Source organism: Carettochelys insculpta, chromosome 13, assembly GCF_033958435.1.
Source record: "Carettochelys insculpta isolate YL-2023 chromosome 13, ASM3395843v1, whole genome shotgun sequence".
NCBI lineage: Eukaryota > Metazoa > Chordata > Testudines > Carettochelyidae > Carettochelys > Carettochelys insculpta.
The window spans coordinates 28,597,560-28,611,571 of record NC_134149.1 but is presented as its reverse complement, the minus strand read 5'-3'; the positions used below and the strand labels follow the sequence as shown (position 1 = coordinate 28,611,571).

The 14,012-nt window shown below is 46.2% G+C and overlaps 1 protein-coding gene across 1 annotated transcript in view; it reads right to left on the bottom strand.

The window, feature by feature from the left end:
* Positions 1 to 13,505, bottom strand: part of SH3BGRL (SH3 domain binding glutamate rich protein like) — a 55,771-nt gene extending 42,266 nt beyond the window's left edge. The window contains exon 1 of the mRNA XM_075007693.1: positions 13,366 to 13,505. Within this exon, the coding sequence (XP_074863794.1) occupies positions 13,366 to 13,410 (45 nt within the window). The 5' untranslated portion in view covers positions 13,411 to 13,505. The remainder of the gene's footprint in view (positions 1 to 13,365) is intronic.
* Between the last annotated feature and the right edge of the window lie 507 nt (positions 13,506 to 14,012).

Below are 14,012 nucleotides of genomic sequence, written 5' to 3'. Positions count from 1 at the left end.
AGTCCTGAACACGGATGGCATTATGCACACGCTTAGGACCTTTCTTGCATCAGGGCTGAGGTGCCTTTGGTGTTGTGACATGACACCCCCTACTTTTCATAGGGACCGTTATTATATAAATATGGCATAAGCATTTCATGCAAGAGGGATCACGTGAGACATCATTGGAAAGGGTATGATGTACTGCCTGTATCACCTTTGGTAGTTAACCTAAGTTTATTACTTTCTCTAAACCACTTCAGGGAATTCATAAAACTCAGGAGGCAAGGGCAGAGGGGAAGCTGTCTCTCTCTTCCCCACCTTGAAGGAGGAGACAAATTTCAATGTGTACACTACAGTTCTCTGCACATCACAAGACAATACAACTTTGGGTTCGAGAAAGGGTATGCACGCAAGGACTACACAGGTTCCTAGCTGGCTCTTCCCATGCAAACTTGATCTTACTGTCTCTGTCCTTCTGCTGAGCGGTTGACTCAGCAGAGCAATGGAAAGGAATTCTGAGTGGTTGAACAGGTGGACTCAGTGGTACTCCAACACACCAGGCAGCATTATGGAGTGGGGAGTAACCTATCACAGGTATAACCAAAGACTTCTTGATACAAACAATTTTATTTTTGTCTTCATTGTTGGTGTCCTTCGAACACTTTCAGCTGAATCCTACAGCCTTTAACACTTTCCTTTTAGATGTTCCAGTCTTTGCCCAAAATATTAGTGGGCACAGCACGAACAGGACTATATCCAGGGCTGCAATCAATGCTCTTGAGAATGCATCCTCATGTTTAAGAAACAGCATTTTTAAATAACGTACTAGTTCTGTAGGTTCTAAAGATAATTTAATTTTCCAGCTCACTGGCTTGCACAGTCAACTAGGAAAGCAACACTGGCTGAGAGTTGAAGCTACATAAATACTGACTGGAAAAAAGAATTTTTTTTTTTTTTTTTTTTTTAAAAACAGTGAGAGAAATTACCACTGGAACAATTTACCAAGGGTTATGCTGGATTCTCCATCACTTCCAAACTTGATTTTAAAATTGCATTTTAATTATTTGTAGGAAGCTCTTGACTGTGCTATTATAGAAGGTCAGGCTAAAAGATCACAATGGCCCCTTCTGGCTTCAGAATCTATGGAAAAACTACCTGCACCTGGAAAAAGAGCAGTAAACTCAGAAAGTGTGTTAAAAGCAATAAATATCCTTTCTATAATTAGAGTCACAGCCTGGAATCTCCCATCAAAAATACAGGGAGACATTTATGCTAACACTGTGTTTTCCTTACAGTGCTGGTCTCAATCATTAGATCACCCCTAAAAGAAAAAAGAAACTGAAACGTGCACTATAATAAATTGCTAGATTAATCTTGTATGCAACCCTGTTTTCAGCACCCTCATTCATATGTGCACCTCAACTAACTTCTATCAGAATTCAGATGCCTCATGGAAAAATGTTTTTGCGTCACTCTTCAAATATTTATTAATAAAAGTAGTAAATATTTAGCATTTACATGCCAGTGTATGGGTCAGCGCTTGCAAAGAGCTGAGTGTCTACTTTTAACCAAAGTCAAAGTGAGTGGAGTCTACTCATTTCCTTGCATTAGAAAACATGAAATAATCGCAACACACCCCATGAAGCAGGTACTTATTATTATACAGACAGTATACAAATACTGTTAAACAGAAAACCCTTTTCAATCTTCATTCTGGAATATGATTTCCCACATCTGTGTATATATTACTTATTTAGTAAAACATTTCTACATAAGAATAGTACAATGCCTACATGAAGCTACGTCCCAATGTTTTTATACAAATAGGTTTTTAATATGAATATGCATAATGTGAATATGAAAGTAGCCTGTCATTCAAGAGCCTGACACCTCCCAAGTGTGTGTATTCCATTTTTATGCACATTCTTGTATGCGAGATTAGAAATATTTAGTGCAAAACAGTTTTATTAATCTAGATATTCCAGTGAGAGCCAAAGGTGGTAATTAAGGACCTTAAATGACGTGATGCTCATGACAATGATCTGTAAACGCTTTTGTTTTTCCTGTAAACCTAAACTGCAGTTGGTCCTACAGAGACATGTCATCATGCCACCTGATGCTGGAATCCAGCTTGAATGTGGTATTTTTCTGGAGTCACTCAGATAAGCCTGAGGTTACATCTACACTTACTGGGAATGTCGACGGAGGCTATGCAATTTTAGGAACACCAGTTGCGTACCTAAAAATCAATCTTGCAGCTGTTGACACTGGTCCCTATCTTCACTGCAGAATGTTGACAGGAGTGATCCTCTCACTGACATTCCTTAATCCTTGCCGCTCACAAGGAGTTCTGGGGATGACTGACCGCAACACGGCGCCTTGAAAGATCAAATCTAACCATTCAACCTTCTGTTGCCAGCGCAGACCTAGCCCGAGCCACAGCCACTTCTTGGTCTGAAGAAGTGGGTCTGTCCCAGGAAAGCTCACCTAATAAATTATTTTGTTAAAGTGCTACTTTACTGCTTTTTTTGTTTTGACAGTATATAGACTAGCACAGCTTTCTCTCTCTGTTACTATTCCGATAAGGATGTTTCATTTATTTAAGGCTTTTGGAATTACAAGAGTCAGTGAATGCTATTCAGCTTTGTCCACATCAGTGCATTCTGGTGGTGCATTCACCACTGCATCTCAAAGGATGCCAACAAACACTACACAGTACAGCCAAAGACAAAAATGTTTCTTCCTGAGCACAAGTCATTTTCTCATTGTAATTGAATTTGCTCAGCACAGCTAAGCACCATGTCACTGCCTGGTGTATCACTCTCCATTTCCTGCACAGACAGAAACACTCATCTTCACTGAGACCTCCCAGGAATACAGGAGAACACACAAATAGAATGACAACCAAAAAAACCAAACTTTATTTATTTCTTTTAAGCTAACATTTTCTAATTTTGGAGGATGGGCTCGAACAGAAGGATGTCCTCGAAAAGTTTATTGCAAAACACAAAACACAATAATCATGGTCACTTGGCAGTCACACTAACTCCACCAATGAGCTTACTTTACTGGGATTGCTCTAACAGTCTGGGGGCTACCTCATCAGTCTCGCCCACAATCCTAAAATGCAGAAAAGAGAATACAAAACAGGATCATGGGTTACAGGAATCACAGCACAGCTACCCACCCTTAGGTCTCGTGCCCCTTGTCCCAAAGGGAATCCACTTGCCACTCTGTGATGCTCCGTGACTCAACTGCTGCTGTGCTCTTCCTCCAGCCATCACCAAAAAGCTATACATTCCCCTATGGACTCCACTTCATTATGTGGGAGAAGAGAAATGGGGTTACTCACTAGAGATGTCCTCCCTCCAGACCAGGACTGGTTCCTAAGGGGAAAGGAGGAAACAGTCAGTTCCACTACAAACCAAAAGGAGCAGCAAAATAAAACCAAAACAGGCCTGAATATGTAAGTGAAAAATAATTAAATCTAAGTCCTCACCTCCATGAGATCCATCCCCAAAACGGCAATGGGGCTCTTCCTAATGGCCAGATATGCCAGCACAGAATCCGTCTGGCACTGGCAAATGTGTGCCATTTTCTATGATGGAATCATCACTGGAAGCACAAGGCCATAACAAGTGCATCATCCTGCAAGAGAACCATTCCAAGCATCCATCGGAACAAACAGAAAACGTGAAGAAGGGGAAAGCTGTGCTACCTAGTGGCAGATTAACATATGGGCAGCTCGGCCCATGTCCCCACCAAATGGTGCATGCTGCCCAGGGCAGGTAGAGGGTTCACGGCTTCACATAATGGCCCAGACTCTCCAGGCAGCTAAAACCATGGCCCAACCCATTTCTGGCCTGGCCAAGTGCCTGCGGCAAGTGGGGTGCAGGGAGCCCATATGCTCCTGGTGCTAGGGTTGCTACATTACCGCTTTCCAAGCAGAAGGCCCATCAAACATCTGGTTGGCGGCACAGAGAAACTGGCAGACTCCATACCCAGCTCCCAGGAAACAATGACATGTCCCTCCAGTGCCTAATCTCCACACCCTGCCCCCACTCCAAGTGCCAGCTCTGCAGCTCCCATTGGCTGGGAACCAGGGCCAATAGGAGCTGTCAGGTCAGTGTCTGCGGGTGAGGTCCGTGTGCAAAGCCCCCATGGTGGCTCCTCCCCCAGGAACCAAAGAGACATGCCAGACACTTCCAAGGAGCCACTTGACACAAGTGCGGCTCAGAGCCCACACCTCTCACCCCGCAAGTCCCTGCCCCACCCTGAACCCCTCAGTGCTGGCTCCCCCCCTACAGTCCATACCTTCTCCCAAACACCACCCCCTGTCCCAGCCTAGAGCCCTGTCCTGCTACCTGGACACATCAGCCTGGCTCCAGCCCGAGCCCACATGCCCAGACATAGCCCTTACCTGTACCCTGAATCCCTCACCCACGGCCCCCTCATTTCTGGCCCTATACTGAAGGAGCATCCCAGCCCAGAACCCCACTCTCCCCTAACTGTATGCCTCAGCCCCGAGTCCCTACCATGCTCCAAACTTCTCATCCCTAACCGCACCCCAGAGTCCCCCCCACCCAGTATTCCAACCCCCCCACTCCAGCATGGCACCCCCAGCTGCACCCCTCATTTCTGGTCCCAAGCTAAAGCCCACACCGAGAGCCTGCACCTCAACCCTACCAGGGGAAAACAAGTGATGCGGCAAGAACTGGAGGAGAGTGAGAGATAGAAGGAAGTGGGATGGCGTCAGCAGGGCAGAGAAAGAGTGGGAGCAGGGACAGGGTACTTGGTTTACTGCAATTAGAAAGCTGGCAACTCTACTTGGTGCCCAGGATGACAATAAGTTTTTATCCACATCTGCTGCAAAACAGTGCCTGACCTGGGGGGGAGCTCTGCTGGATATTGCAGGGTAGAGGCAATGAATCCGTATGTCCTGCAGTGCTAGTAAGCAGTGTCCTGGGAGCACTTAGTGCACTATCAATGCACCCCAGTCTTTTCACCTCAAGTCGGACATTCACATCCAAGTTGCAACAGTGCAGTTCAGTATAGGCTGAATCTCTAATCCGCACCCTTGGGACCTGACTCGTGCAGATTGACGGAATTTGCTGGACTGTGGGAGGTCAATATTGTCTAGCACAGTGTTTAACCTTTTTTAAAAATAAAGTACCCTCAAGTACCCACAATTTTCAGACAACTTTTTTCTACCACTGCATCACATTTGTTTCAACAACTTAATTGTAACTGGTTGGTTGGAAGAAATCGCCTATCTGCAATAAACTTGGCTTCATATTTATAACTGTGTAAAGAGGATAAATAAAAAAAATTAGATGAACATAAAATAAAGTCCGATTGTTTATTCGTACAGATGTATATATTTTTATGCCAACATGAATGAACAGTAATCAATGAAATTTCAGAAAAATAATTTAATGCAAAATTTGACCATGTTTGGATGAAATAACATGTTCAAACCTTGGTTTCAAACTGCTGAGGGCCACAATTAAATCAATGTTTCTGATATGGTTTCCTGTGTACTGCCTTCTTCCAAATTTGCAGTTTTATTCTTTGTTTCCACAAGGAATCGGTCCATTTTAAACTCTTTCAAGCGTAATTATAAATACAAAACTAAAATTGTACCAAGAGCAATTTTGTCACTTACTTCAAACAACAAGAGTAATATTCCAGAGTGAGGCACCTCCACTCCCTACTTTAACCTAATCCCCCTTTCCCTCCTCTACAGCCAATGCAGCCCCAGCCCACCCCACTTTAACCCAATTCCCCCTCATCCAGAGCCAGGCACACCCTCCACTCCAGTGTAATCCAACGCCAGTGACTCAGAGCCGCTGTTGCTACAAGCTTCTCCCTCAAAGCACCAGGGAACAACACATGCACAGAGTGGTGCACAGTGCTCTCGTGGCTCCGAGCATTTTATTGCTCAAAGAGCTGCATACATCTCCAGAGCACGTAGCCCCCGGCACCATGCACTGAGAAACACTGGATCTAGCACCATTACCAACACTTCCACTGCTTACTGGGCTCTTAGAAGACATTTAGGAGGAAATTACAGCTCAGTAACGGGACAGAACACAGAGCCTGGGCTGATGGCTGTAAACAAACTTTATGGGATTGCAGAAAACTTGGCCACAGCCATAATAAGTGGTCATCTGGCTAATTAAAATTATGCTGGATTATGGATGTTGCCTGACGAGAGTGTTCCGATTCAGCCTGTACTGAAGACAAAGGTTTTGTTAACAGGAACTGTGCAATTACAGTAAACCTTTGATTTTATGGACCCTGGATTTGCAGACTTCAGGAACTTGAAGTAAGTGACAAACATCTGCCAGCCTTGCCTCCCCCAGTTGCTCCTGAAGTCCCACTTAACTGGGGCCCAAAAAATCCTAAAATATCCCCCTTCCCACCCGCCCCCCCCAAAAGTAAGTATTTTGACTTACTGCTACTATGGCTGGAGGGGCTCTCGCTTCCACCCGCCAGAGCTGCCACTGGCGCCTCACACCAGGAGTGGGGCACGTACATGGTCAGACGGCACTCGTGTACATGACCCACAATTCTTCTGCCATAACCTCTCGAGTAGAAACCATGTTTCTCTCATACCTGACTGAAGTTTTTCCAGGCTACCCAGTTCCCTATCTAAACTGGTATGCTCTCAGCAAGCCAGACAGCTTTGGCCAGGGTCTGTACTTTGCTTTCTCTTTGAAGTCTATGAGCAACGTGCCTGCCAGAAATTATAAAGCATATCACAGTTCTTCCTAAACGAGCACACGTACTCTTAAGGTGAAAGCCTTACATAGAAAACATGTTGAAAAACAACAAAATAATCTATAAATACTCGATTAAGTTTACCAGAAATCACCTCCTACTTCCAGCAAGGGCTCTGGCCAGAGTCAGTCCTTCAAACTTCATAGAGGTTATACTGTGGTTACAGAGGCTGGATTTTTGCATAACAAAGGCGTGAGGGGAAATTTACATTTAGTTGCCTTTGGAGTGTCCCTAGAGAGCCTCCAGGCAAATGGCTTGATGCTGTCTGTTCCAAAAGTCCATTCTTGCATGGTACTTTGTTCAGTACCATCTTTTGAAGTTTGTAACACTTCCTAAGTTAATAGCCAATTTAGAACTGAGAGGACATTCCCACTTACCCCATAGATACTTAGTTTCTACAAGACTCTTAGGTGAAGTACCTTGTCAAAAGGCTTTCTGAAAATCCAAGTGCACTATAAAACAAAAAAGTAGTCCTCTAGCACGTTCAAGAGTGACAATAATTTGTTATGTCATGAGCTTTCGTCGGTTTGTCCCACCAAAGCACATCATCTAACAAATTATTTTATTAGTTTTTAAAGTACTACAGGACTACTTTTTTGTTTTGTGAAGATACAGACTAATACAGCTACCTCTCTGATTATTCACCAAATGCACCATATGCACTGACTCACCTTTACGCACATGGTTCTTGACTACCTCAAAGCATGCTAACAGACTGAGCTGAGCTGACTCCTCACGTATCTAGGTGTCTGACAATTCTGTTCTAGAAAAGTGCCCAGTTCTGAAGTTAAGTTGTTTGACCTGTAATTGCCAGGCTCTCCTCTGGAGCACTTTTTGAAAATTGGCATTACATTAGCTGCCTGCCAGGAGGGATGTGAGCTCCTACTTCATTAATTAACCGGTCAAACAGTGGGCTAACCTACTGTTTAACCAGTTAACCCAGGGCTCTGCAACCAAAATAGCGAGAAGTTTTTTTTCCCCCTCCAAATTCAGTTGCAAAAACCAATACTTCAAGAGCCACAATGCATATGAATACAAGACATTCCTTAATAAATAACGTTAAACCATACTTTTTGTCACCCCTATTTTAAGAACAGCGCACACACAATTATTTGTACCAGTTAGAAAATGAAGTCCTGCTCATCCCAAGGCTTTACCCACCTCAGTCCCAAACTTCCCCCTTGGCTTAACCCTTCTGAGCCCCAGACCACCTCCCCCTATACCCAGGATTAATCTGCCTCAGATGGTGAGCTCTGTGCACAGTCGTTGCTCCTCTGCAGTGCCACCTCTCTCCCACACCTTCTCAGTGGAGCTGCACAGCTCCAGCAAGGGCAGAGTCTGACCTCCCTCCTCTCAGCTCTCCTGTTCACTTCTCCCACCTGCAGCACAAGCGGCTCCCTGCCCTGCCATGCCAAAATAAGGGAACTCAATTTAATTGATTTAACAGCCAGTTCCCTTCTGGGAATTAAACCCATTAAATCTAGTTCTATTATTTCAGCTGCGGCAGGGCAAGGAGCCACAAGAGGAGTCAGCAGAGGCAGCATCTGGCGCCCCAAGTGGCTCCTTAAAGAGCTGCATGCGGCTCTAGAGCTGCAGGTTGCCGACTCGAGTTAACCAATTAAAGGAGGGGAGAGGCGGCTCCACCCCACTGCCCACAGCTCACTAAGGACTGGGGCTGCTCTAGCTAGGCTGGAGTGCCCTTGACTGCAGCATGCCAGGCACCCGGACTGCTCTGGCCCAGCTGAAACTTCCTGCCCACAGTGCTCCAAGTGGAAGGCACTTCAGCACAGCTGGAGCTGCCTCAGTTGCCACCACTCCAGGCACACGGCAGGCGGGAGAACCCCAGCCAAGCCAGAGCTGCCCCCATCTGCGGCAAGGGGGCTACTCCAGCAGTCTGCCCTCTCCCCCACAGGCTGTCACAGACAGGTGCTACTCCAGGCATGCTGGACCACCCCGCACCACTGAACCCTAACCAGAAGACTTATCTGATTAGGATGAGACTTACCGGTTAACCATTAACATCTCTACCTTCCAGTCAGAAAGGACAGAGGCCAAATTTTAGTCATAGGTTACATGGTACAGTTTGCAAGTCTACAATTTTATATTTTAATTCCTTCAGAACTCCTGCATGAATACCACGTAGTCCTCGTAACTCACAACTCTATCAGTTGGCACTAAAACCTCTTCTACTGAAGCACAAATTTAGGACTGTACTTCATGTGTGTCAATCAAAAGACTAGACCTACTGTGGGTATCTTCCAGTCACCCCCTACTACAGTCAGGGCCTCCTCTCCACCCTCTACTATTAATAAGGACCAATTAATTTATTTACCTTCTCCAGAATGCTCTTATCTGCCTACAGTGCTCCTTTAATACCATTGTCATCTGGTATTTCACCTACCTGTTTGGAAAGCTCCTTTGCTTCTGATGTGCTTAAAGATACTTTACTGCTGATTCCCCCCTACACACACCTTTAGCAAGTTGCTTCCCAAATTCTTTACTGACCTGCCTTATTATACTGTTACATTTTACTTGACAGAGTTTGTGTGTTTTCCTATACGCCACATGAGCATTTACTTACAAATTTTACAAGGATGTTGGGAACAAAAAGTCAGCCATCTGTAGGCTGGGCTGGTGGCTGGTTCTTTTCAGAGTGCTGCACCAACCCACTTTCATCTCTGAATTAAAATTATACTGTGATGGAATTTTTTAGTTTCCTCCCCCTTGCACAGATGCTACCTTTCATTACATTATTGTCACTATTAACAAGTGCTTCAACTGTAAGTCCCTTTTGGACCAGATCCTGTGTTCCGCTCAAGCACTGCCTCTTCCCTGTGCATTCCAGAACTACAAAAAAATCAGGGATTTATGGGATCTAGAATTTTTTTTTAATCTGTGTAGCATGCCTTGAGATTATATTCACCAGTCAACAGGAAGACAGAGAAATGCCCTAATAGATGATTTCAGTAATCATCCTTTACCATTTCTAAGTACTTGAGGGTTCAATAGCATACTCTTATGACAGTACTCTTTATTCAAACACTATTTTCATCTACACAAAACAGTTTTATTCATTTAAGATTTTCACCTTATTTGAATCTATGCTGGATAACAAACAGTGCCAATCCCCAACCAGCTCACCCTACTGTGTCATTTCTCCTCATCAGGAATGGCTAAACTGTGGCTTGGAAGCCAGTCAACTCTTTTACAGTTCAAGTAAGGCTCACAGAGACCCATACCCATGCCCTCTCCCATTATCCACCTACCTGACTTTAGGGGAGGAAGGGGACTCCAGCCCTCTGCCTTGCAGTGGAGAGTGCCCAACAGGCAGAGGATTTTCAGGGCTTCAGGCCTATGGTGTCCTGCAGTTCAGGGCTTTAGCAGAAGGGGGCAGAACCCCCAGCCACCGGGTTCTTCCCTCAGGGCAGATGCCCCAATCCCTGGCAAGCGCACCTTGGCTCTCAGACTGCTGAAGATTTTTATGTGGGACTCAGAGGGTCAGTAAATTTGTCCAGACCCACTATCTATTTTGCACTCTGGTATTACTATGTCCCACTGAACATTCTCATTGCCAGTTTCCATGATGCCTGTTGTATCAATAGCCTCATTTAATGTCAAGCACACTAGGTCAATGGTTCTCAACCATCCCAGCCACTGCATCCCTTTGAGGAGTCCGATTTGGCTTGCGCACCCCCAAGTTTCACCTCACTTAAGAGCTACTTGGTTACAAATCAGACAAAAATACACAAGTATCACAGCACACTATCACTGAAAAATATCAAGCTTATTTTTGCACGTGTACAATGTAATTATAAAATAAATCAACTAGAATATAAATATTGTACTTACTTTCTAGTTTTACAACAGGCTAAAAAAAGAGAAGCAAAGCCAGTACAAACTAAAATTTTGTATGGACAATGATTTGTTTATACTGCTCCATATCCTATATACTGAAAAGTATCTAGATGAATTAATGCACCCCAGAAGGCTTGTGTACCAAGTTGAGAACCACTGTTCTTGTACACAGAAATGTATTAGTTTAGTCTCCTTGCCTTTTGGCCTCAATTATTGGACTGCAAAAGTCACTTAGACCCTTTATGTAGGTGCATTTTTATCTTGTACTTTTGCTTGGCTGGGTGGGAATGGGTGGGAGCTGGAAGAAGCCATACCAGCAAAAGCACACGTTTGACTGTATAAACTAAATCCACAGTAGGAGCATTTTGCTGGTATAGTGTAAGTATGCTGGTGATTTTTCTGAAGTCCACTACGCTCTAGACTGAGACTGACCATCTTTAACAGAGAATCAAAGCAGAGGTCACTACCAGCCTGATGAAGATTTGAACGACCCATCCCTAAGCACAAAGAGTATTTTTCTTTGCAATTGATCAAAAAATAAAACAAGTTTCAGTGTGTGAAATTCAATGTTTTCATAGTAGTACAGTAATAAACTCTAACCACTACATCAGCAGCTAGGACATTTCCAACATCTTTACTAATGACTTGGCATAACAGAAATTAAGTAATTGAAACAGAACACTGACACAATCAACTGTCTGTAGCTTTATGAATGAACACTGGTTTGTCTGAACATTCCAGCAGCAGTAGGCTGCCTGTGAAAATGTGCAATTCCACTGAAATTCTTTAAGAACAGTATTTGGGAGTCAGTGAGGGAAGGTCAGATTAAAGTGATGAAGCAAATTCCTACATCACAAAGGCAATAAAGCTTTATTTTCTGTAGCCAGCTCCAGTAAACAGGACACTTTCATGAACAGGCTGCTCCTTCCATTTAGGATAATGACTAGTGATGGGACTGATCTGCTAATTTTTCTTCAATCAATCAAGCATTCCATAGCAGGGAATGAGGCGACTCTTGCTGGGAAGGAGATCTGCCTACACGCAGTTTACCTACTTATAAGTAACTGGGTTTGTGCTAAGAGGTGAACTTGAAATGTGGCAGAAAAGAGGAAAGAAACATTATGTTTTATGGCCAGAATAACTGACTGATTCCCATCTCTCCCCTCAATGAGAGTTTATTATAAATACATAAAAGGAATTAAAAGTACTGCTACAATTACATTACAAGAATTTCAACAATGCAAAACTGCTGCTGAACTAAGCAGCAAATATTTAGATTTTCTAGAGAGAATGAGAGAAGGAAAGGGGAAAACATTGTTAAAGGTGCATAATTTTCTCTCTTTAAGGAAGAAGTAAAAGACCATTAATCCTTTAGATTTATGGAGAGCAAATCGGGGGGGGGGGGGTAGAAAAAGCTCTCTCTTTTAGGTGAAAAGGATTTAAGTTTAGGAAGTCGCAGCACTTTCAGAAGACAGATATCAACCTCATTCGTAAGCTTTTTTTCAGGTTTAAAACATTTAAAACATGGCACTGGGTGTGGGGCTCATAAGGAAATGCGCAGTTAGGTGAGGAAGTAAACATGGGTGGATGACTGGGAGTGTACAAAGAAACTGGGAAGTAGATATTTACTCTTATCAGACCTTAGTTTTCCCCAAACTGCCTGAGGCCTGTGAGAACAACACCACACATTTATCACAGCCATCATTCAGGTTTCACCCACTTTATCATGTTTCCAGATAACCAGCTTGAAGTAGCTGGTAGTACCTATTAAAATACCCAGAGCACTTTAAACAGCTCCCCCTCCAGCCAGCCACCTGTGCAATTGTTTCCTCTTTCACTCACACATATAGACCGCAAGTCTTCAGATTTCTCTTGTAAAGGGAACGGCTCAGAGCAAACAAGAGAGAAAACAACTCAGGTAGCAGAGACACAGCCACCTCCAGCAGCAGAAGTTCTGCAAATCCCCTGCCCACAAAAGCGAAACCCTACTCCCTCTGAAGCCAACAGGAGTTTTGCTCTGAGTTTCTCACAGTTTGGCCCCAGTCTCAAATAAAGTCTCCTCACCAACTCCAGCTTGCAGACAGAATCTCCTTTCCTCCCCTAACCAGAAATGCAGCCCGCGAACACGTCATCATCTTCTCCTTCCCTCAACCAGATAGTAGCCCTCGCTCCCCGCCAGCCAGCAAACTCGTGTAACCCTTTCTCCTCCTCTCCTCTATGCAGCCACACGTGAGCCTCTCCTCTTGCCGTGCAGCCCGCAGGCGCTCATGTCACCCTTTCTCCCCTCCAGCCCGCACGCAGGTGTGTAAGTGCCGGAACCAGGGGCGCTCCTGCCCCTGGCTGGAAGCGGTTTCCATAACATACAGGCTTTACCGTTTGGTTCAAGTGCTCTCGGGACAACCCCAGCCCCTGTACGCCTCGTTCCAGCCACCCCGTGCAGATGTGCAGCCCTCCCCGCTCCTACTCCCCCCAATGGCACAGATGTGCAGCTCCATCCCCCCGCGGACAGAGGTACAGCCCTCTCCTCCCCACGCCTGGGGACAGGTGCACCGCCCGGGCCCCCCCAGCTGCGAAAGCGCCCCCCGTCCCTTCACTCCGCCGCCCCTGCTCCGGGAGCGAGGGGGGATTGCTGGAGGAACACCGGCAACTTCTCCCCGGCTCCGCCGCCCCCCGGCCAAGCCCCCAGCGAGCGGGCAGGACAGGGCGGAGAGGGAGGGGACGGGACGAGGCGCTGGCAGCCCTTACCGCCGTGGAGCCGGAGGAGGAGGCGATGTACACGCGGATCACCATCCTGAGGGGAGCAGCAACAACGCAGGCGCCTCGTGCTGGGTATGCGCTGGAGGAGCAGCCTGAGCTGGCACTGAGCAATTAACCCCGCCCCTCCGGGCAGCAGGGGGCGGGGCCCCTTAGCTCCGCCTGCCGGCGTGACGTTACAACCGAGCCCCGTCCGCCCGCCCCACTTAATGTGTACTGAGCATGCTCGCTCAACTGGGCATGCTCAGTAACAACTGCTGAAGCAGCTGCCCTCACTCTGCCCTTCCTTCGAACTCGTTGGGGTGGGCAGGTCTCAGCGCGGGACAGCCGAGGGCGGATGGGTGGGGGGCTGGGCGCTGACAGGTGGAGGCAGCGGGCGCAGCCCCGGTACAAGGGTCTGGTGAGCGCAGCACCCAGCGGAATAGGCCCCTGCCGCGTTGGCAATAATGGGTGCGGGGCAGAAGGGCTGTTTTATTTTCCCTGTCGGGGGCCTGCTCCGACGCGGCCGGGCTCACGGCGGCTAGTCGGCCAGCGCCTCGCTCCGCTCTACCCTGCTGCGGCGGCGGCAGGCGAGCCGGCGAAATGGCTCACACGTTCCCGTCAGAGGCCGCGTGTCGGGCGCAAGCGTGGCTGAGGGC